The 24,545-nt window shown below is 35.5% G+C and overlaps 2 protein-coding genes across 4 annotated transcripts; one reads left to right on the top strand and one right to left on the bottom strand.

Annotated features, from left to right (window-relative positions):
- On the top strand, positions 1-4,988 carry LOC310716093 (antigen peptide transporter 2-like). Of its 2 annotated transcripts, XR_014530486.1 has the most exons (12): positions 2-815; positions 894-1,008; positions 1,185-1,315; positions 1,491-1,696; positions 1,946-2,143; positions 2,252-2,380; positions 2,471-2,659; positions 3,200-3,373; positions 3,851-4,010; positions 4,129-4,265; positions 4,353-4,626; positions 4,722-4,988. XR_014530486.1 is itself a non-coding variant. In XM_083522956.1 (11 exons), the coding sequence occupies exons 1-11, from the start codon at positions 296-298 to the stop codon at positions 4,557-4,559; spliced, it is 2,166 nt and encodes a 721-aa protein (XP_083379082.1). In that variant the 5' UTR covers positions 1-295; the 3' UTR covers positions 4,560-4,988. The 2 variants fall into 2 exon arrangements, 1 of the variants encoding a protein (XP_083379082.1); XM_083522956.1 differs by having other exon boundaries at positions 1-815; positions 4,353-4,988.
- Positions 4,989-12,548: 7,560 nt separating this feature from the next.
- tspan34a (tetraspanin 34a) lies at positions 12,549-21,231 on the bottom strand. Of its 2 annotated transcripts, none has more exons than XM_083523191.1 (8): positions 21,109-21,231; positions 18,677-18,758; positions 17,361-17,576; positions 16,079-16,153; positions 15,367-15,474; positions 15,157-15,285; positions 13,981-14,073; positions 12,549-13,273 (listed from the first exon to the last, which is right to left on the bottom strand). In XM_083523191.1, the coding sequence occupies exons 2-8, from the start codon at positions 18,731-18,733 to the stop codon at positions 13,223-13,225; spliced, it is 729 nt and encodes a 242-aa protein (XP_083379317.1). In that variant the 5' UTR covers positions 18,734-18,758; positions 21,109-21,231; the 3' UTR covers positions 12,549-13,222. The 2 variants fall into 2 exon arrangements, with proteins under 2 accessions (XP_083379317.1, XP_083379318.1); XM_083523192.1 differs by lacking the exon at positions 21,109-21,231 and adding an exon at positions 20,635-20,882.
- Positions 21,232-24,545: the final 3,314 nt, after the last annotated feature.

Below are 24,545 nucleotides of genomic sequence, written 5' to 3'. Positions count from 1 at the left end.
CCCATGGTGAAAGTTGGAAATAATTAAAAAGGCTGGTGTGGGGTCGAGCTTACACACAAAAATAACACCGAGAAGAAGAATAAAACGCACACAAAACGTTAGATCAGTTTTAAATCTCATGCTTTCATTGTGAGCTGTTACTGTTTGGTATCGGTTCTGGAAACCCCTGATGAAGAGAAAATGAAACTGAAAGTAACCTTGTAGTCTTCAGTGTGGGGGAAAACTGGGGAATACCGTCTAACCTGTGGAAATAAACGCACGATCAGTCGGTTTTCTTCAAACACGAGCGCTTTGAATGGTTTATAGATGCTACAATATGTCTAAACTTCTGGTGTGTGTTCTTGCTGTGGTCACGGATTTGCTGGTGGTGTATGTGCTGGATTTGGCCAGCACACAGCTGAGAAGTGAAGAGAGGAGTTTGGATGGTGGAGATGCCTTGCTGAAGCAGTGGACTGAGGCTGTGCTGAGATGCTCTCTGCTCGGCACAATCTTCTACTGGAGTGATGTTAGAGGGTCCCTGATGAAGCGGTGGATTTTGGCTCACTGTTTTCTCAATCCTGTGTATGAAACAGGTCGTTTAACTGTGTTTGGTGGCTGGCCGCTGGAGAAGTTTGCTATGTGGCTGGTCGGCAGTGTGTCTGCTGCTTTGGGATGCCTGTTTTGGGAGACCCTCCTTCCAGAATCTAACGGGGAAAGCAGCAGCAAAGAGAACAAGCAGAAAGCTCGAGTGCTCTTCATGAGAGTGATCCGCCTCTACAAACCTGACTATCTGTTCCTATTTGGGGCATCTGTTTTTCTAGCCTTAGCTGTCCTCTGTAAGTAATGAGTGAATCTCCTGTGAATGATGTTTGAATGAAACCTACATGCTCAGCTGTGATGTTCTTGTGTTTCAGGTGAGATGTTTATCCCACTATACACAGGAAAGCTGATTGATATCCTGCAGACTGAATACAGCTGGAATGAATTTCTTTCAATAATAATATTAATGACATTTTTCTCTTTTGGGAGGTCAGTAAATAACAATACATTATGTATGTTTGTGTCAGGTTTTTAGATTCACCAGTCCAAAACTAGTTTTCATTCATGCATTCGCATTTCCTAATTGTATTCTAAACAGTGCTCTATTCCAGTGTTACTGGGACAAATATTATTTTTAAATTATAATGTTTCCTCCCCATCTTCAGTTCTTTCAGTGCAGGTTGTCGTGGAGGTCTGTTCTTGTGTGCAATTGGCAGATTTATCTCCAGAGTGAAGCATCAACTCTTCAGCTGCTTGCTTAAACAGGAAATTGGCTTCTTTGAGACTACAAAAACAGGTAGACTATTGTGCATTTCCATCATGCATTTAACATGCAAACCCCCAAAATATTTATTCTTATTCTTTTATTCGTTTTTGTTATGCTTTGAATGTCTACATTTAGATCATAACTAAAGGTACACTTGATTTCCCGACTGCCTTTATGGTATAACCTTGATTTCTTTTTACCCTAGGTGACATCACTTCCAGATTGTCCACAGACACCAATCTTATGGCACGAGCTGTTGCACTAAACGTGAACGTCCTTCTTCGGACCCTGATTAAGACCCTGGGGATGTTATACCTGATGTGTAGTCTCTCCTGGAAGCTCACTGTACTAACACTGATGGAGACACCTTTGACTGGACTGCTACAGAACATTTATGACACACATTACCAGGTACTGAACAAATCATCTGTAAACATTCACAATTTACTAATAAAGTGTGGATCAATATCCAAACAAAATGAAGTTCTTTATAAGTGTTCCACATACTCGTTTGCTGTTTATGCTTCCAGAAGTAAAGAATACCAATCCAAAGCAACCTTGTACTTTTTTTTATGGCATTTTAGTTATTTAAAATATAATCTTGTTTTCCACAAAACAGTAGCAAGTATGTGAAGGTATTAAGATGTAATTTTTTTACAGAAACTTTCAAAGAAGGTGCAGGACTCCATAGCAAGGGCAAATGATGCTGCAGGAGAGGCTGTGTCAGGCATCAGGACAGTAACGAGCTTTAATGCAAAGCAGAGCGAGAAGTGTCGCTATTATGTGCGGCTGATGGACACGCATAATATAAAGACTCAGCGGGACACAGTCAGAGCAGTGTACCTGCTGGTGAGAAGGGTGAGTATACAGTGTTAGTTACAGAGACAGGGCATTTTTGCAGTAATATGTCAATCTATTTTAGTGACTCTTTCATCCATTCTTTTATTTCATTGATGCTGTTTGCAGCTCACAGAGTTGGGAGTGAAGGTGGCAATGCTATACTATGGCCACCTGTTCGTAACGTATGGACAGATGACCACGGGAAATCTGGTCTCATTCATACTCTACCATTCAGATCTTGGGGACAATATCAGGGTATGTGCACATTATAATATAAAAATAGTTTTAACATACTGAAGCTTAATAACATTCAATTTTAACAACCTTTAATTTTATACATTTCAGACTTTGATTTACATATTTGGAGACATGCTGAACTCTGTGGGTGCTGCTGGGAAGGTGTTTGAGTACCTGGACCGCAAGCCTGAAGTGAGGACAGATGGGACCCTGGAGCCAAAGGATTTGAAGGGACACATCAACTTCCAGAACATCACCTTCTCTTATCCAACACGTTCTGACCGCAGTGTGCTGGAGGTGATTATTACAATCTGACCATAACACACTGCATAAAATTGGATTTTAATGTTTTAAGAACTTAATTTGCAATCATTTTGATAGGTCTTGGTGAAGGGTATGTTTCCTAGATATACCACAGTTATGCTGAATGCCTGATTCTGACTTCTCAGGAGATGTTGGTTCCTGTAAAAGCAGCTCTAACAGTAGTTTCAGCTGATAATTTTGTTTTAATGCCCTTCGTGTAATGTACTCATTTGCTATACTTCTGAAGTAACAACTTATACAGAGATTGCAGGGTGGATGGTCTACTCAGACTGTTTAAAAAGACATATGCTGGTGTATACGAGGATTAAAAGATTTTCTGATGTGCTGTTATATGAAAATATATAATCTTAAAGGGCTATTGAGTATTTTCCTATTTCAGAACGTCTCTGTAGAATTTAATTTTGTATTTATTACATGCAGCTCTCTTAAAGCACTACTTTTCACACACCAGACTACACTCTGTCATGATTAATGCATTTAGCACTTTTTTGGACGTCACTTTGTTTTATTCAGGACTTCAGTTTGGAGCTGAAACCTGGTAAAATGACTGCCCTGGTGGGAATTTCCGGTGGTGGGAAAAGCACTTGCGTCAGTCTGCTGCAGAGGTTTTACCAGCCTCAGCATGGACAGATCCTGCTCGATGAACATCCTCTGCAGAACTACCAACACAAATACCTGCACAGTAAGGTAATGTTCGCAAGTTTATTCGCAGTTTTGCAGTTCAGTAAAACTTGAATTAAACTTAATTAAAATATATAGTTATGTCAACAAAAAAAGTACACCCACTTTGAATTCACTGGTTTTATGTATCAGGACAATACAATTTCATCTGTTACCTAGCAGGTCTTAAAATTATTTAAACACAACAACTAATTAGTCAAATTTAATTAGATTTTAAATAAAATTTTTTTTGTGGCTTAAAAATCAAACAATTAGAAATGAAAAAAATGTGTCAATGTAATTTTCCCTTTTTTAACTCTTATAAGACGTGATCAAAGTCCAAATCAAAGGTAACCACAGGCCAACTTTGGCCCCTGGGCCCTAGTTTGTTCATCAATGGTATAATGTGTGTTTCAGCAGTTTGTCTTCTATAAATTATCTTAGACATTAATTACAAAATATTACATTAATCACATTGATAACATTTCTGATTTTCTTTTGCAGATTGTAGCAGTGGGCCAGGAGCCTGTTCTCTTCTCTGGTACCGTACGGGACAATATTTCTTACGGACTGCCAGACTGTTCACTTGAGAGAATTCAGGAGGCAGCACGCAAGGCCAATGCGCATGAATTTATCTGTCAGTTACCGAAAGGTTATGACACAGGTAAGATACACTAAAATGGTATTAAATTGTAGTCATGACCATGTGAATTAATTATGATTTCTACAGCAGTTTCTTTTTTAATGTTTAATAAAACTTTGTTATAAACATTGTTTTACAGACGTAGGTGAACGAGGAAGTCTTCTTGGTAGCAGTCAGAGGCAGCGCATCGCGATTGCCAGAGCTTTAATCAGAAAGCCACAGGTTATATTACTGGATGAGATCACAAGCTTTCTGGATCCTACAAGTGAACAAACGGTACACATACACACAGAGTATACACACATAAATACAGACTGCATCCACAATAACTTTGTGACATCAACTTTAAAACATTTTATTCAGGTCCAACAAGCCCTGGCCAACTGCCACAACCAGACCTTACTGGTGATTGCACACAAGCTGAAGACCATTGAGAAGGCGGACCAGATTATTGTGATTGACCAGGGGGTTATTTTGGAGCAAGGAAGTCATGAGGAACTCATGAGGAATGAAGGACATTACTACAAACTGAAAGAGAAACTCTTTACTGAAAATAACAGTAACAGTTAAAGATATGTGGGTCTAAACTTTATACTTTACAGGCACTGGCATGTCATCAGTATACAGTTCAACAGTAGTAATTATACACAGCTATAGTTTTTTTGGCATTATGCATTGTTTCCAATGTTTTCTAAACTACATGGGCTTCTGCATTGGTCATTATACTGAAAGATCGATATGTTGCTATGTGTTGTAAGGTATAATAATAGTATGTAAAATAAGGAGAAATTAGTTCTGACTTTTGTAAGATTTATTTGTTTTATGAATATTTACTCTTGTAACAGTAACTTATCTTTCAATATAGCAAAATACAAAACAGAAAAAGAAATATGCCAGACTTGTTGATTTTAGGGATGCAGGATTATTGTATTGTAAGGTAAAAACAAACAAGAATGCAGATACAGTAAGAAATGAAATGTTTTAATAAACAGTTTACCATTGAACTACTAGTGACTAGAATATCTGCTCTCATTGTAAAATGTCATTATGGTGTGTTATAGCTTTATAGGTTGTTTTAACGTGAACACATTCTAAAGAATAAGCCCATTACTAACATTGAATGCAAAAAAAAAAAAGTTTGGCTCTGGAGGAAAGAGATTTGTGTTTGTGTTTCATATTTATTTGTAGAAGCTCCATTTTCGATATATTGGCATGTCTTTTCCCCCTTAATTACTTCTTCAATTAAAAAAATTATAAATAAATTTAAAAAAGCTTGTTTTTAGGAATGCTTGATTTTATCCAGTTTTATTTAATTTGTTCACACCTGTTCTCACTATTATGTTCTAACTTGTTTATATGTATTACTTTTCCTCCCAAAATGAAAGCAAGTCACTCTGACACTTCTATCATAAATAAACATCACATTCGGTAGTGTTTCTTCTTTCTACTTTCACTTTCTACTTGGAACACAATGTAATAGAAAAGTGTGTGTGTGTGTGTGTGTGTGTGTGTGTGTGTGTGTGTGTGTGTGTGTTTTTATTTTTCATTTCTTTAATGCTCTAAATCAGGGATGTCAAACTCAGGCCTGCGGGGTAAATCCTGCCCGACGTACAATTATATCCGGCCCGCGAGATGATTTTATAAAGATCTATTATTATTGTTATTAATGTCCCAGCGAAATGAAGCGCTGATAACACAAACTACAGATCCCATAATGCAGCGCTTCAGCTGCCTTACCGAACACTAGACTACCTGGGAACATTCCAGCGTCAATCAAGTCGAGATTCTGTTGATGTATTTAACCCTATTGTACAGTTATTGTGAAACAGCGCCTCACAGTGGCGAAAAGAAACGTTTATTCTAAATATATGTTTACTGACACTGCCGGTGTTAAACCAGAATCTGTGACCATCGTATGTGAACTTCTCTAGGCGATCTCTTTTAAGCAGCATTTTAAACAGCGCCCTCTATGGTCACAACATACGATGGTCACAGATTCTGGTGTAACACATGTTAACCCGTGTGTCTTATTTGTGGAGCGAATGTGGCTGTTATTATGGAATTGAATTTAAGACGGAACTACGAGACAAAACATCAGGAGAAGCTGAAAAACCTGAATGCAGAGCAGAAGATACAGAAAGTAGAAGAGTTAAAGAAGAATCTGACATTTCAGCAGATGTTTTTCACCCTGAGCAAAATCACAAAGTGAAGCTGGTGTGAAAGCAGAGGAGAAATCAGAGTCACATCAGCCATTTACTGAGGGAGAGTTTCTGAAGAGCTGCATGATGAAGCTGTGAGACGTCTGGTGTTTGACTGGAGATATTTTTATGGAGAGCAAAATATTTTAAGTTGTTTAAAGTTCAAGATTATTTTTTATAAAATGGCATAAGAGCAAAGAAATCTGATTGTTTTGATTTGTTGTGATTTTAACGTTTACTTAAAAGCACCATTTTTATTGATTTGAAGCATGTTCATATTTCTAACTTGTATAATTTTGACAGGAGATATTTTTATGGAGAGCAATTTATTTTAAGTTTCTTTATTCTGGAACAAAATTCCTGTCTGTTGTTTTATTTATATTTATGTTCAAAAAACATTGTTTTAGTGTGATTAATAAATGTTTATTAATAAAAGTGTGATTTGAAATTTGGCCCTCTGTGCAATTGAGTTTGACATAGATAAATATCATTAATTATAAATAATAACATATAATTTAATTATAATTGAGCAAATGTGTTATTTCAGAATTGTGTATCAAACTGGTAGCCCTTCACATTAGTATTCAAGAAGTAGCTCTCAGTGTCAGAAAGGTTGGTGACCTCTGATCTAAATGTCCCGTTTCTGCCCTCTGCTGGTCAAAATCGTGCAAGTAGTATTTCTCCTTCAACAGCATGTACATATACCGAACGATCTTGAATATGAACAAAAGGAAAAACGCGTTCAATAATAATTTATTATAAGATTAAATACAGTGCTCTGCTGTATTCACAAACAAAGGCAAGTAACTGCTGTAAAGTAAAAAAGTGATAAACATAATCCAATTAAATGTTTCTACTTTTCATCAACATGCATGTGACAAACCTTTGCTTATTAATTATTATTAATTATTAAGTAAGTACTTTCAGGTACAATGTGTGCAGCTTTATAAGAAAATGGACATTTTCAAATCTAAAATGTTTCTGGAGCAACTCAGTAAAGAGAGTTAATAAAAGTCAATATTTAAAGCAAAATGTTAAATGAAAATAGGGACTCTAAGACTTTTCACACATGTTCAGATATGCTGGAATTCCTCAAGTGATCTACACAGGACAAAGTGTTCTGGACATTAAAGACACACATTTTTTTTTTGTAAAAGGCATTTCAAAACTTTGTGTGATTTGCAGTATCTCCATACTAAAAATTTAGTTTTTTTCAAATCAGATTAACATCTTTCAGTGTTTTTCAAAAAACTAAATCAAACCACGCACACACACACACACACACACACACACACACACACACACACACACACACACACACACACACACACACACACACACACCTCATTCTGTTTGCAAAAAGACCCAAGTAGCAATGTAACCTGATGCTTAGCTATGATTTAAATTAACTTTATATTTATTTGAAAGCTAAACATATCTCTATATGCAAGTGTGTCTATTGTGGTAAAGAACATAATTTAACATATCTCCAGTAGATACTACATAAAAAACATAATTAGACTTGATCTCAATTATTAGTCTGATTTGATCAACACATGTCTAATATGTACACAAAACAAAAGAGAATTTATTTAAAAAAGAGTTTATTAGCTGCCAGCACCTCTGATCTAAAGATAGGATTGCTGAATATTAGATCTCTCACGTCTAAAGCGCTTAATGTAAACGAAATTATTACCGACCAGGAGTTTAAAATAATGTGTTTGACAGAAACATGGATTAAACCAAATGAATATTTAGCATTAAATGAAGCGAGTCCTCCTGGGTATAGTTACATACACCAACCCCGTCTAAATGGCAGAGGAGGCGGAGTTGCAGCTATTTATAATAATAATCTAAGCGTCACACAAAAGACTAAACACAAATGTAAAACATTTGAAGATCTTTACACCAGCATAAAATATTCAGTGTCTGAAAGCAGGTCCAGTCAGACAATTCCACTAATTATTATTTATAGACCCCCAGGGCCCTACTCTGATTTTCTCATAGAATTTGCAGATTTCATCACAAATTTAGTTACTTCTCTAGACAAAGCATTAATTGTTGGTGATTTTAACATTCATTTTGATCATCAGGAAGACTCCTTAAGAGCAGCTGTTGTGTCCATTCTAGATTCAGTTGGAATTAATCAGAATGTTATAGGACCCACTCATAGTGGTGGACACACTCTCAATTTGTTGTTAACATTTGGATTAAAAATAAAAAACGTAGTCATAATTCCACAGTCTTAAGCTATTTCAGACCATTATCTCATCTCTTTTAAAATTTGCCTGTCATTGCATTACTACTTTACCACATTATCGTGTTAAGCGTACTTTCACGTCAGCTACAGCAGCGCGTTTTATTAACAATCTTCCAGAAATTATGATATTAGATAGATCTTCGTCTGACCCTGCAGAGCTCGACTGGGCCACTGAATACCTAGAATCAACATTACGTTATACCCTAGATGATGTAGCTCCCCTTAAGACCAAAATGATCAGGGAGAAAAAATTAGCACAGTGGTATAATGATCATACACGCACCTTAAAACAGACCACTCGAAAATTAGAACGTAAATGGCGTCAAACAAAATTAACAGTATTTCAAATAGCATGGAAGGGGAGCCTCCTAATTTATAGAAAATCTCTTAGTGCTGCTAGATTAGCATATTTCTCCACCCTCATAGAAAATAACAAGCATAATCCTAAATTTTTATTCAGCACGGTAGCAAAATTAACAGGGAATAAAAGCACTGCACTCACATGCACACCATCATTAGGTACTAATGATTTCATGAACTTTTTTTAATAATAAAATTGAAAACATCAGGCAAAAAATCCAGACGGTTAATATAAATCCAAATTATTTTACAAGTAACCCTGTGGACAGCAGTGTAATTATAACAGACAATCAATTACAAAGTTTTACTCCTATTCACGAGAATGACTTAATTTCATTAATTTCCTCATCAAAATCATCAACCTGCATTCTCGATCCCTTGCCTACAAGTTTCTTTAAACAGATCATTCCAGAGGTAATTGAACCTGTTTTAAAAATAATAAACTCTTCCATTAGCACTGGTTTTGTACCAAAATCCTTCAAACTGGCAGTTATCCACCCCCTAATTAAGAAACCTGACCTTGACCCATGTCAGCTGTCCAACTACAGACCAATATCAAATCTCCCCTTCATAGCCAAAATTTTGGAAAAGGTTGTAGCACAGCAGTTATGCTCACAGCTACTTATGAATAATATTTTTGAAATGTATCAGTCAGGATTTTGGCCTCATCATAGCACAGAGACGGCGCTAGTTAAGGTGGTAAATGACCTGTTATTGGCCTCTGATCAGGGTTTTGTCTCCTTACTTGTTTTGCTTGACCTTAGTGCAGCTTTTGACACCATTGATCACACTATACTACTTGCTAGACTTGAGAACGTTGTTGGAATAAAGGGAACGGCTCTCTCTTGGCTCAGGTCTTATTTGACTGATCGCTATCAGTTTGTTGATGTTAATGGTGAGTTCTCCACACTCTCTGAGGTAAAGTTTGGTGTTCCTCAAGGATCTGTCTTAGGCCCTCTGCTTTTCTCTTTATATATGCTGCCTCTTGGAGAAATTATTCATAAACATGGTATTAGATTCCATTGCTATGCTGATGGTACACAGCTATATATTTCAGCAAAGCCAGATGAGAGAGATCAGCTTAACAATGTTGAAAAATGTGTAAAGGACATTAGACAGTGGATGCTCGATAACTTTCTTCTGCTAAACTCAGATAAGACGGAAGTACTTTTACTAGGACCACATGCAGCTAGAAGTAAACTTTCCGATTACCTAACATCTCTGGATGGTGTTTCTGTTTCAGCGTGTACGGCTGTCAAAGACCTTGGTGTGATTATTGACTCGAGTCTTTCCTTTGAGGCTCACGTGAATAATATTACCAGGATCGTCTTCTTTCACCTTAGAAATATTGCTAAAATTAGAAATATAATGTCGTTACAGGATGCAGAAAAACTAGTTCATGCTTTTGTTACTTCTAGATTAGACTACTGTAACGCTTTACTGTCTGGGTGTGCGAGTAGGTGCATAAATAAGCTTCAGTTAGTTCAGAATGCAGCAGCAAGAGTCCTCACTAGATCTAGGAAATATGACCACATCACCCCTGTATTAATCAGTCTACACTGGCTCCCAATCAAATCTCGCATTGATTATAAAATACTACTACTGACATATAAAGCACTTAATGGTCTCGCACCACCGTATCTGAGTGAACTTCTGTACCAGTATGATCCTCCACGCCTACTTAGATCAAAAGGTGCTGGCTATCTGTTGGTTCCTCCAATAATGAAGATTACAGCAGGGGGCAGATCTTTCTCTTATAAAGCCCCGCAGTTATGGAACAGCCTTCCAACCAGTGTTCGGGACTCAGACACAGTCTCAGTGTTCAAGTCGAGGTTGAAAACATATTTATTCAGTCAAGCCTTTAATCAGTAGTTTTTTTCTCAGGTAAAGGCTCAGATCTGGAGGGAACATTGATATAGAGTGTTTGGTGAACTGGTATATTTGTACGCTGTCGTCCCCTCACATTCACGTGTTCACTCAGGTTTGTTGATGGTGGTGTGGTGGGCCGTCTCTTATCCCAGAGATCCCTCATGTCTGTGTTGCCTTCTGGTTCTCCCTTTTAGTTATGCTGCCATAGCGAGTCTTGCCGGAGTCCAAACTGCACAGTGACTTTAACTCTCATGCAACAATAGGTACACTTAATAATCCATATCCTTCTCTTCCTGTCACCCTCTTCTCTCTCTCTCTCTCTCTCTCTCTCTCTCTCTTTCTCTCTCTCTCTCTCTCTCTCTCTCTCTCTCTCTCTCTATCTCTCTCTTGGTCGAGTTAAACATGCTCCTGAGGCTCCAGTGACCACTGTTCCTGCCCCTCTCCCCCCCGTGGATCTTCCCACTTCATCCAGGCCTGCCTGGATTGGACTGTAGTTGATGTCAACAGTCTCCTACACTGACTCAGAAATACACTTCGCTTTTGATCATCATCACTGCACCCCGCAACATTGTATACTCGACCCACAAATGGACATTCGGTGTAACCCAGATGAGGATGGGTTCCCTCTTGAGTCTGGTTCCTCTCAAGGTTTCTTCCTTATGCCATCTCGGGGAGTTTTTCCTTGCCACAGTCGCCAGTCGCCACCAGCTTGCTCATCAGGGAAAAACTTACTCATAAAGAACATATTAATTTTTAATCACCGCATTATCTGTGTAAAGCTGCTTTGAGACAATGTTAATTGTTAAAAGCGCTATACAAATAAAAATGAATTGAATTGAATTGAATTATTTAACTCACCATCCTTTTCAGCATTGTTCAAATTAATCCATAATAAATCTTTGGCACTACTAACTAGTCTAGTTTGGAACATATCCATTAGGTGGCGCTGTTTTATTTTTTAGTTTAGATCAGACCTGCCACTGATGCAAGGAGCTAAATCAGTTCCTCCATCAAGTATCTTAGCATTTTAACATAATAGAGAAGATAACATCTGCCAAATGTTTGTGGACATCTGACCATAAGAATCGTATATACTTTATAAACATCCTATTCATTATTTAGTCCCCATTTGCTGTTACAATAACCTCCACTCTTTTGGTAGAAGGTCAACTAGATTTTGGAGTGTGCTTGTGGTGGATTGTGCTCATCCTGAAAAGGATGTTAGAAAGTCAGGTAGTGATGTAGGTGAGGTGAGGAGGCCTAGGGTGCAGTCAGCATTAAAATTTATCTCAAAGGTATTCACTAGGGTTGAGATCAGAGCCCTATAGCAGGCCTCTCAAGATCTTCTATTCCAACCCATATAAACCATATCTTAATGGAGCTTGTTTTCTGCACAGGGGCATTGTCATGCCTGTCTCTTAGTTAAAGTAAAGGAAAGATTTAATGCTACTGCATCCAGTAACATCCTGTACAACTGTTGCCTCCAGCTTTGTGGTAATTGATTGGACGGCTAGACTGAACGGCTAGACTGACTCAGGACTACAGTTTGCTTCTGATCACCATCACTGCACCCCGCAACATCGTTTATCTGTAATAAATGGACATTCGGTGCAACCCAGATGAGAATGAGGTTCCCTCTTGAGTCTGGATCCTCTCAAGGTTTCTTCCTTATGCCATCTCAGGGAGTTTTTCCTTCACCACAGTCGCCACCGGCTCGCTCATCAGGGTCAAACTTACACTTATAAAGAACATATTCACTTTTATCACCACATTATCTGTGTAAAGCTGCTTTTTTTAACAATGTTCATTGTTAAAAGCGCAATACAAATAAAAATGAATTGAATTGAATTGAATCAAACACTGACACCAATATTAATTTTAGGAAATCCTTCATTTAGATGTATACAAATAAACAAAAAAAATTAATTACAACATAAAACTATACATACATATTAGAGGACATTTTGCTTTACAGTGAAAAAATGTATAACAATTGAAAATATATATTTTGTATTATGATATTAATGTGTGTTTCTAGTCCATTCAAACTTTTAATGCTTTTAAGAGACAGTATTCATTAAACATCAACAGGTAGCAAATATTCAAATCTAGACCAGACTGGAGACTAACAAATAAGAGCTTAAGGAAATGTGATATTGACGACCATGTTCTAAATTATTACGTTATCCAACGCATTGTTACAAATAATAAATAAAAGCTAATAGACAGCAACAGACATTAAATAAAAAAGTCCATAATAATTGTTTCTCTTTACTGCCAAATCATCGTTATTCATGTTGTTAGCATATTAGCACAGATTATAATTAACCAGTTTAGTGAGATTTTGTACTAATGAACCCCTTTAATCCCTGAGATTAACCAATTGCAATGGCAATTCCTACTACTAGTGAAGTTACCTACTAGATGGTTAATGAGAATTGATATCAATGTATAAAGAGCTGTAGACAGAAATCAGCCTGCAGTAAAGTGTGTAGTACAAAGAAGAAGTGCATACATCAGTGCGTGATGCAAGTAAGCTTTTGTCATTATTTCCCAATGCTATTGTACAGGACCATGGACACGACCATCGCAGCAATCTGGGGAAGAAAACACAAAGACAAAAACTTGAGAATCATAGTGGAATTTTGCAAAGCGAATAAAAAGTGACATTTTCATATTTTTCGTGAGATATCTGGCTTTTGGGAAACATGAAAGATATTTTGTACACTTTTCCGGCCACAAGCTTTAGAAGATTTATAATTGCAGTTCACTCTTTCAATTTACACTTTATACGAGTCTCCACAATAAAATGTTTTGTTTAGTTTGTGTCTTTTTTCAAAACATCTCCATGAAATTCAGTATTTAATATCTGATTATTAAAATGATATTTTATATTATAAATTCTAATATTATTTCAAATCCAAATATCCAGTATATAATTGCAATATTGCGTAACATTTTAACATGATTACTATAACCTGTTGTTACTGGTTAACACTGTAAATAAATGATAGTTTCAGTTATTAATGCTCTGAGAATTAAACAGGTGGCCAGACCAACATATGAAAAACTAAATACATGCAGATATAATCTTCGATAACATGCATTTGTGCTTCCCCTATTTTAACAATTGCCAGCCGCCAGTGATGCACTTCTAGGTGGAACTTGTTGGATTTGTAAAGTTTTTGTTTAAAACAGTTAGTGGTTAATAAATCAAGTGTTTCCGGGAGGCTGGGCTCTTAATAAGAATGCAACATGGTATCATTTCTCTGTAAGGGGTAATCTTAGGTTGTAAGATGGATACCTCTAGAGCAGCGATGCCGAGGGCCAGGCCTCCTAGCAAAACCGCATTATCTTCCATCAGTTTGACTAGCGCATTGAAACAACCCCTGACCGCCTGCAAAAAACAACAACAATGACAGTGGGTAAGCTTGGTATGTAAACCATATTTTTTGGAGTGTGTGTGTGTGTGTGTGTTTGTGTGTTTGTGTGTTTGTGTGTGTGTGTGTGTGTGTGTGTGTGTGTGTGTGTGTGTGTGTGTGGTTTAATTTTATATGACTTACTCAGAAAAACATTCCCAGATAACACAAAGGGGAGTGTTTTAAAGTTGTAAAAAGCGCACTTAGCTGTGGGTAATCCCACTTACGTGGCAAGTTAATGCTGTTGTTAGTTACACGATATGGACAAATGTTTGTGGATAACTGACCGGTGCTTTTTGAACATCCCATTCCACATTTAGTCCCATTTGTTGATATACTGACCTCCACTCTTCTGGGTACTTCCACTAGATTTTACAGTGTGGTTGTGGAAATTTTAGCTCTTTCAGCCACAGTGTGAGGAGGCCTGGGGTGTATTCAGGATTCTAGTTTATCCCAGGTTTACAATAGGATTTAGGTCAGAGTTCTTAGGTAGGCCATTTGAGATCTTCCAATCCAAACAAACTATATCTTCTTGGAGCTGACTTAATGCACAGGGGGACTGTCATGCTGGAACAGTTACACACTCAAATGTGTCCTTTTTAATAAATAAATATATATATATATATATATATATATATATATATATATATATATATATATATATATATATATATACACAACTGAGTTCCGGGCTAAAATCATTTATGGCTGTAAATACTGTCAGTTGTCCCAATACATTTGTCTTTAACTCACATTTTTTTAACATAGATTTATTTTACTGTATTTTATTTTATTATTATCATAATTATTATTTATATTTTTTTATTTATTTGTTTTATTACTTATTCTATGACTGTACAGCTTTGAGAGGTAACTTTCAAATGCACTAAATAAAATAAAATAAATATTATTATTATTATGATTATGATTATGATTATTATTATTAAAATGTACAGTACTACTGTAGCCACAAATATAGTGCCACATGTATCAGTCTTTCATGAATATGTGAATAGATTTTTAAATGGAAATTTTTATTATCGTTTTTTTAAGTCCTGTACCTGTTTTCCTGCTTCTTTCAGATCACACGGTGTAATTTCATCGCAGCACGTCTCCGGGAAAAGATTAAAAGATGTTTGAAAAGGAGATCCTTCAAAGTCGGTGTAGTTGTTGTATCCACAGCAATCCAGCTAAAGCAACACATAATATTAGCCTTAATTTTATATATAAACCAAAAGTTTATCTGACCAATTAGTGCTCCTTATATATACCTGGATCATAGTGTTATTCAGGACACTTGTGAAGTCGTTATTCTCTCCGTAATTTTTCTTGATGGCCTTAACAAAATTCGTATTCAGACTGCTCAAAGCCTCCTCCGCCTGTGACACAGACAGATATTAAGAATAATGTTAATGCTGATATAAATTACCATTAGCAGAAAATGCTCTCATTCAAATGTGCAGTGAGAAAAACTAGATTCATTTCATGAAATCTGCCTGAGAACCTAGAGTAGTTTAACCAGAATCACTTTTAGATGCATTTGGCTATTCAGCTGCTTGAAAGCCAACTTATAACACTATAAAGATGCAAAATTTAGGTCATGATGATTTGTGAGGATGGCCAGGAGTGCAGTTATTATCATTATCACTCACAACTGTTTGATTTTAAAGCTGACCATTTCAACAGTTCAGTGTTTTGTAACTAATGTCACTAATTTGCATAAAGCTTTATCCTTTTTAAAAGTAATTTCTCGTTTTCGGTTCCTGTTTACTGCATTTACTGATGTATTTTGAAAGTACAGAGTGATGTAACAAGACAACAAGAACAAGAACAAGCTTTTCATATGAATATAATGTTCAACTCAGGTTTTTAAAGCTGCGTAATAAGCTTGCACAATGGCTATAGCTCGATTTTTTTTATGTTTTTAACATTTTTCAGGTTATATATACTAGTTAAAAGTAAGAAATAAATCACTGAACTTACCAGAGGCTTGAACACCAGAACTACAATGGCCCCAGCCACCTCAGCAATGAAGATGAGAAGCACAATTATGAAGAACTGAAATAACAAATAAGAAGCAGCTTGTGATTTAGAGCAAAGACCATTAACAAAAGGTTGTGAACTCAATTCCCAGCACCACCAAAATGCGACTGCTGGGGGCCTGAGCAAGGTTACTAACTCTCACCTAATGCAAACCTCTCAGATGCATAAATGAGATAAAAGTACATATGTTAGAGAGAACCTGCTAATGCAAACAACAAATAAAGGTAAGATTATTTAAAGATGTGTTTTGTCAGTGCCAGAATATTATAGCATTATGCCTAATCAGCTAACAGTTATTCAAGAGTTTTTTAATCTGTTAAGATTTCCAAAGGCCACAAAAGACTTTATTCTATTTGATAATATTAATTCCTTCATTACATTTATATTCTTGAAATTAGGAATGCTTGTTGAATTTTTATTGATCTTATGTTTGGAACAGTCATAATAAGCATTTCACTGCACGTATGGTTATGTATGTGTGTCAGGGATCCACCAGCCACACCTTCACCTATCACTCCAAGCCACTCTCCCACTTACTAATCAGCTACACCTGGCCCTCATCAGTTCCCATGCTATATAACCCCCGTTCCTCCACCTCTATGTGGTATTGTTTTGCATCTGTCTGATCTCAGCTCTCACCTGGTTTAGCAAATCTGGGGTTTCATTACGGTTTCCCGTTTCGTGCTTTGCCCTGTTATCGCTCATTAAAAAGCCTTGTGGATTTCACTTCGGTTTCCGGCACGTTCTTTCGCCTGACAATGTGACAGATAAAATGATAATTTGATTTTCAAAATTTACAATAATGAATAATTGACCCTTCTAAGTTTTTGAATTATTTCTTACAATAGAGCTAGTTGTGTACACTATGGATGTAGCCCAATCCATAGGCAATCCGCTGTGACACTGGCAATCCTCTGTGACACCACCAAGCAGGGTCCCCAATGGACCATTATATCAGCACCATTAGCACCAATACACTCATCAGGGCATTTTATTAGTCTTAAGACTGAGGAGTTGTGGAAGGTTGAACATGTTTATACTATATATATAATAAAATAAAAAAGTTTTTGTGAGCTCTGATACAATACCAATTTAGGGCAATAATAAAAAACATTGGATAAGTGTGTCTCATGTAGCATAATCTTTATTACTTATATAACCTCCATAAAGCATTGGAATTCCTTGCATTAATTGGCTTCAAAAGGTATAAGATGTCACTCACTGTCAGAAGCATGCACTTGTTTTCAGTTATGGCTCCACAGCAGCCCAGGAAGCCCATGATAGCAAGTATGGCCCCCACAGCAATCAGCAGGTAGCCTACGTTCGCCAGCTGAGCCAGTTCAGGAGGCGCATTATCAATATGAGATAACACACCAAGCATGGAGCTGCTGTCTACTGTTGACCAGATCCCTACACCTAGGATTGCGGCACCTGCCAACTAGGAAAAACAAAGTGAAGAAAAAACATTTATAAGCGCTCTTTATGACTAGAGACTACGATATCTTAATATCCTCTACTGATTCAACACATTTGCTTAATCTACCACAAAATGTTCAGACAACAAGCTAAACAAGGCTTTTTACTGGCAGCATTTTTCCGGATGAATCAATGAGGTGGCAACAAAGATTAAACATTAAACCGTAAAAGTAAATAATGTACAATGAAATCACCAGGCCAGTTTGCATTTAATGAATTTTTGTAGTCTAATAGTTGAATTAAGTAGAACATGACACCATTCCACAAATATAAAGTAACTTAATGGTGTCTGACCTGTATGTTCTCACTGATTTCATATCAGTAGCAAGTCCTAAAATGTTCCCGACATATCTACGGACATGTTTTTAGTGCTGATTGCTATTATGAATCAGAGATTAAACATCATTTATCACAGCTGAGATAAGAGGTGTTATTCGCTTATTTTCATGTGTCTTTAATTCATAGAAAACAGGCAAAAAACTGATTATGATCCAAAGTCAGTTATTGCTGCTTTTTGCACTCTACAGATTTCTTCCATTCTACCCTATGATGTGTTATCACAAACAATGTGTTCAATAAGATAATTATGTTAATCTCTATTACTACTTTAAAGTGCTTTTCAAAAGATTAAAAAGAAGCTAAATCACTAATTAGTTCATCAATGATAATTACTATACAAATCATGAAAAGATTTTTTTTTATAAAATTATGTTCGAAACTAAAGTCATACAAGCCTGTTTTTTTCCTTTCTTTTTTATCAGCATAAAAACAGTTTAAAAAAAAGAGCTAGTATAACCAGTATGATTAGAGGTGATGTACGAGGCTGCAAAATCTGCCTCAGGTGAGAAAAGTGTTTGAGAGAATTTGTACCTTTTCATATCCACAAGCTAAACCATTAAGTATCACAAGTGTAGCTTATATGAAACTTTGCGCTTCAATTTTCTGTTCGTGATAAGAACACATACTGTTTTATTCTGTTATCTAAAACTTTCTTGTGGAGCTAGGTAGATGAAACCATTCTGAGATTGCTCTGTAAAATGTAATGAAAAACATTGCACTTACGAAGAGGGCACCGTTGAAGATGAACATCATTATTTTGAGGAACCCCGAGCAGCACATCTTGACGTTTTATTGTTCGTTGGTTCTAGAAAATAGAATCAACTCTTTTACACAATGGACAACACAAAGTGCACATACACACTAAATATCAATAATCAAATCTCCTTTGTCATTTTGTACTTTCTGGAGGTTTAAACAAACTGAGTAGTCTTAGGCTAAAACCTTGAACATCTGATGCTTGTTTCCTGTCTTTGAAGTGCATTAAAATTTTAGCGCTCCACTTCCATCTTATCACACCTTTTTCTGTTGTTGAGGCAGCATACGAAGAGAAGTTTTGTTATCCAACCACATATAAAGAGTAAAATATTAACCCTGCGCCTCATATAAAAGCCGGTAGATGCACCTCTGTTGTAAAAGTTAAAAGATTTTTTTCTGTTAACAATGTCAGTTTTATTTGTTTACCCATGACTGGAAAAAAGAAAAAAACAATGGCTCAAATTCCTTCAGTTTTGTCCTTTTAGATTATACTCTTGGATTATAAATGAAGTGTTTTTATAGGTTGTTATAGGACTGCAGATTACTGGACACCTCGATCATTAAATATTATTATTATTCATTAAACTATTCAGTCAGCCTATCATGTGGCAGTAGACATAAGATATAAAGATACAAGTCAAGAACTTCAGTCAATATTTTAATCAAATTTCAGAATGGAGAAGTATCTTTTAGTTGTCTTAGTAAGTTTTTAGATGGGCTGATTTAAGTATTTCAGAAATTGCTGATCCATCTGTTTGTTTTTACAGCTTTAGAGTTTACACAGAATGCTGTTAAAAACAACAACCACATTTTCGTCTGAAATGTGTCAAATTTCACGTCACTAGTAATGCAAGTATTTTGTAAAACTAAAACGGTGTGAATTCACTGACACTAGTAAAGCGACCTCTACAGAGTAAAGCGCATGTGGTTCATATTTGTGTTTTATCTACCTAAGATTTGACTTTGTAACTGGTGTCAGGTGCACATTTCTAACCCCTTTTATTAAACCAATAATGAATCAGTGATAAGCGTCAGCCACCAATGGGATAACAGTTGCTTGTGCTTGTATAAAATGCTTTTTTTTTTGTAATGTGAATGTCAGTAAATGTCTGCTGGAACAATGGGCCTGACTGAGTGCTTATTTTATCACCAGTGCTGATAACTGAGATGTGCTCAGGAGCACATGACCAGTCCACAAATAACATTCCAGGTACTACTAAAAGCTGTCACACTAAGATGAAATCAGTTCAAAGGTGTGTTTTAAACCATGGGAGTAAAAGAGATGAATGCATTTCTTACTGGTTTTCTGATAGCAAACGTACCTGGTGATCTAATACAGGTATATGATCAAAGTTTATGTATCTATTTTTCTTCCTGGTTTGTATGGCCTTTGTTTATTCTCTTTTCGCTATAAACTTATATTGCTCTGAAATTGTCGCCTAAAGATTCCGTAAAACCATAAAAGCCAGTCGGACTTTGAGACAAGTTTCTAACATGAGGAAACCTGCACATATAAAACAGTATTAAAAAGCATTTTTAGTTTTATATAATATAATATAAAATAATATCATTGAATTAAATAAAATGTAATATAATAAAAAAATCAGTGTGAGGGGGAAATATATATACTGTGTATATTTGCTCGTCTAATTTATATACAAAAATGTTATCCTGTGTTTTTTTTTATTCAGTAGATCAACATTGCATATATAAAATAATCCTAAAAATTACATTTACATGCGGCTTCATGTGCCTTTTCTATTGGTCACTTGAACAGCTGTTAACTTTCCCACCAGTGAAACCAGTGAAGTCTGTTTGGAACATACAGTTTTATAGCTGAAAAGCACAATTGCTTTTTCAGTATTTCAGTAGTTTCCCAAATACTCTAAATTAACACTGATGTAGAATAGTAATAGTCTACTTACATCTTGCTCTTGGTCAGACCTTGGTTAGTTTGTTTCTGCAATCCACACTAAACTTCAGCTCTTTATACTATTTCCTGTTTAAGCGGTTTGCGGTTGGATTTCCCCTTCTTTTGTTTTAAATCATTAATTCTAGACTTGCCGTCAGGCCTAATTATAGATGGGGGTATAAAGAGACAGCACAGGAACCTATTCCTTATTATACTAATAAAAAAACAATATATTGCTTAGTCACAGATGTCAGAGAGAGAGAGAGAGAGAGAGAGAGAGAGAGAGAGAGAGAGAGAGAGAGAGAGAGAGAGAGAAAGAATGAAGATATATAGCTACTGAAAAAAGTATACTGTATAAACTTGCTTTAGGATTTCTGTTTGTTTACTGGACATTTCATACTGGATTCTGTTTAATTGAAAACCTGAAGCTGAATGTGTCACTTTAATGTAAATGTATTTGAAAAGTGGAGGTGTTTGAAGTTCTTACCTGTGACAGGTGATTTCACTGGTCCAGGTCTCTAGCGTTATGTCTGGAGAGTTATGTGCAGTAATGAACTCGGATAAAATGGCTGTTTTATCCCAGTGGTTTCAGAGGGAGGGGCGTAAGCCATGTGTCCCTCTATTTCCCCCTCAGGCACACACTTGTGTTCAAAGTTCACACTTGTAACACTAGTGACAAAACAGGAGGTGGTGAGATTACAGTAATTTTAGTTACTCTTTATGTTTTCTTTTAGAAGTGTTTTAGGTGTAGTAATGATACAGTGCTTTCCAAACAAACCATGTATTTATAGAGAGGTTTATCTTCAGATGTATGTGGGATTATAATCTTTAACAAACATGTTTGTGTCTATATTTTTAATTTTAATTAAAGGTGATTTACAAATTGAGCAGTTGGTAATTATTAAAGCCTGAAAATAAAACATTAATCGCCTTCTCCCAGATCCCCCACCTCACCACCTCCAGCGAAACCATTGCTGCATTTGCGTGAAGGCCGACCTTGAATAATGTAATTAGTCATTTCAATTAAACACCTGAAACTGTATTTTGTTTGCAAAAATATCCAGCAATAAGCAGTTTCATAGATTTATTGTTTGTATGCTGAACGAATGAAAATAAAGCACAACTATGAACTAAAGTAGTGAAGTGATCTGTTTTTATTTCTTGTTGTTGGTGTCAGTGGCCATATTGAATTGACATGATGATGATCACTTTGAAGGTTGATGCGATTATCTGGGGGGGAAAATGCATTTAGCAGATACCCTTATCAAGAACGTTGTACAAAAGTGCTTTGAAGTCTCTATCAATTAATAAATCATCACTGGTTTACTACGTTGAAAACTCAGGATACATCAACCTAAAATCCAGAAGTGTTAAAGAAACAAAATCTAAAAAAAATCTACAATCTATATGTAGTCTGAACTTAAGAAACTTATATATTATATATTATATATTATAAATTATAGACTAAAGACAGGAATTTGACAACAATTTTTGAAGATTTTTGAACAGTGACAGGAGCATGACAAGATGAATACTGAACAGATGAGACATACAAATTTGAGTTTTAAACGCATACTTCAGTTATCTTTAAACTTTCTTGGGTGTTTTTCTCATCAATTTTGTTAGCACATTGTCACTTCTTTAACCAAACAAATTTGCCTCAATTACAATCTATTAAAACTTTTTCTCCATGAGATACCTTTGGCCCCAAAAAGCCACATTAATAAGATATATATATATATATATATATATATATATATATATATATATATATATATATATATATATATATATATATATATATATATATATATATTTTTTTTTTTTTTTTTTTTTTACAAAACTTGTAACCTTTCATGCTTAGCAAACATGTTGCTTGTGGTGTTTTTCACTTAATTTTCTGCTATGGTTTTTATATATTTTTTTTTCCAAGTGCTCAGTTCATCCTACAACAATACATTATTGGGTTCGCACCAGGAGCGTAGTCTGCCTGTTGCTAACCCCTGTTTTGAAAGTATCAACACTTATTTGAAAATAATTTTCACAGTTTGTCAAACATTATGCTTTTAAATGCATGAAATTAACAGAATGTAGGTCAAAACCGCAGTTTATATGAAGAGGAAATTAAAACAATGGTAATGCTCATTTTAACATTAACCTTATATAAATGCTCAGTTATTTCCTCTACTGGATTTCACATGACACAGGACTTTGCAGTCAGACGTCATATAGCAATAAAGTCCCTTATGACGGTACACTTTTATCAGTAGTTCTCTGAAACTCAAGGCTCCGAACTATATATAGCACTTTCTAAAAAATAATTGATAAAAAAAAAGTAAATGAATAAAAGAACAGCTTATAATTCCATCCTTCTTACGTATAGTTTGTATGAAGTGCATATTATGGGTCAATATTTAACACACTTTTTTAGAGATTGGTCATAACAAACATTGGGTAATTGTTTTTTTGTTTGTTTTTTGGGGGTTTTTTTTACAAAGTGCTTCATGTATAAAATTGAATTAATTAAATTACTAAATAACAAAAATATTAAGTTTTTTTATCCAAGCTTCATTGTATATGTTGACAATGATCAGCTGGACAAATGAAATGCACAACATTTGTTTTGCTTTGGTTCATTGTTTATTGATTGGACAGTCCACATACTGATACTGGATCAATGTGCCATTTGTACAGATTTAAAAATTGACCTCAATTTGATGACAGAATATTTTATAAAGTCTGGCTCTTATCTATAATCTCTCACTAAACATTTTACTCCATTACAGGATTTTGGCAATTATATAAATGTACCTGAAACATTGTAAATAAGTTTAACAGAAGCATGCTCTATTGCAGAGATTTGTCAGTAATATTCCATGAAATGACACTTGACATAATGAGATAGATAAAGTGGGCAACATTGATATAACATCATAAAACCATTTCCCTGTTCCCAAACAACAGCATGTTCCAGTAAGGAAAAGGGTCATTCATAAGAGAAGAGGCTCTTTTAGAAAAAAGCTTTAGTCAATGTTTTCAGAATTATGTTACATAAAACACCAGCATGTGATTTCAGCCACTGCAGATAAAACACTTCAAGCTGACACAAGGTTATTTTAGGCTATAGTGCAATATATTTGCATAGCATGTACACAATAATTGGAAATAATTCTGAACCAAAGTAATCATTGAAAAGTGAAACAAAGTGCGAAGGAATACAGCTTATGACTAAACACTGTAATGTAATTCAATGTAATATTTATTTTACTTTAATGCAAGACTGGTTAAAATAAAAATAAAAATGTCAGTAAAGTAGTTTTGGAGTTATTGCATTAGCATTATTGTATCAGCAAATGTAGAAGCCAATCAGCTTTCTTTACGCAAATCTATATAATTGGTTTCTCATAATTCCGTATCTCGTGATTTATAAAAAATTACTTCTGGCAAATTAAACAATTCCTTATTCAGTTTAGAAGCATTTTTTAAGGGTTTGGTTGGCTGAATTATGATTGGGTTCTTGATTTCAAATAACAGGATGGCATTAACCTGGTTAAATTGATATGATGATATTAAAAAGCCCCTTTATGAGAGAGAGAGAGAAGTGAATACTTCACAACCCAAGAAACATTTATAAAGTAGTTTACCAGCAGATCACACATCATACATGTTTGTTCCCTTTATCCAGATTCCCAATTATTACTCTTGCCCAAACTAATAAGTAGCATAACATGAATCAGATGAACATGAGAATATTTAACCACAAGGTGGTCTAGATTTCAGATCATACAGAGTTCAGACATGCACAGCAGTTACATTCAGAGTCCACAAGGAGGCGTAACAGTTTTAAAGATATAGTATGAACAGACTGAAACGTCAGAAAGCTGAATTTTTTTTTGGACATGCTGTATCTCAGAACAATAAGTA

The sequence above is a fragment of the Silurus aristotelis genome (assembly GCF_946808225.1).
Source record: "Silurus aristotelis genome assembly, chromosome: 20".
Classification (NCBI taxonomy): Eukaryota; Metazoa; Chordata; class Actinopteri; order Siluriformes; family Siluridae; genus Silurus; species Silurus aristotelis.
Note: the sequence above shows the minus strand (reverse complement) of the source record. Positions and strands in the feature narration are given on the sequence as shown.

Bases quoted from the DNA above. Each gene is read 5' to 3' on its own strand.
- LOC310716093 (XM_083522956.1), top strand. From the start codon at position 296: ATGGTTTATAGATGCTACAATATGTCTAAACTTCTGGTGTGTGTTCTT. The intron at 1,316-1,490 runs GTAGACTATTGT...TTTTTACCCTAG, and splicing joins CTTTGAGACTACAAAAACAG to GTGACATCACTTCCAGATTG. The intron at 2,660-3,199 runs GTGATTATTACA...TGTTTTATTCAG, and splicing joins CTGACCGCAGTGTGCTGGAG to GACTTCAGTTTGGAGCTGAA.
- tspan34a (XM_083523191.1), bottom strand. From the start codon at position 18,733: ATGTGCTGCTCGGGGTTCCTCAAAATAATGATGTTCATCTTCAACGGT. The intron at 16,154-17,360 runs GTGAGTGACATC...TTGTTATTTCAG, and splicing joins ACAAGTGCATGCTTCTGACA to TTCTTCATAATTGTGCTTCT. The intron at 15,286-15,366 runs GTATATATAAGG...GTGTTGCTTTAG, and splicing joins TGAATAACACTATGATCCAG to CTGGATTGCTGTGGATACAA.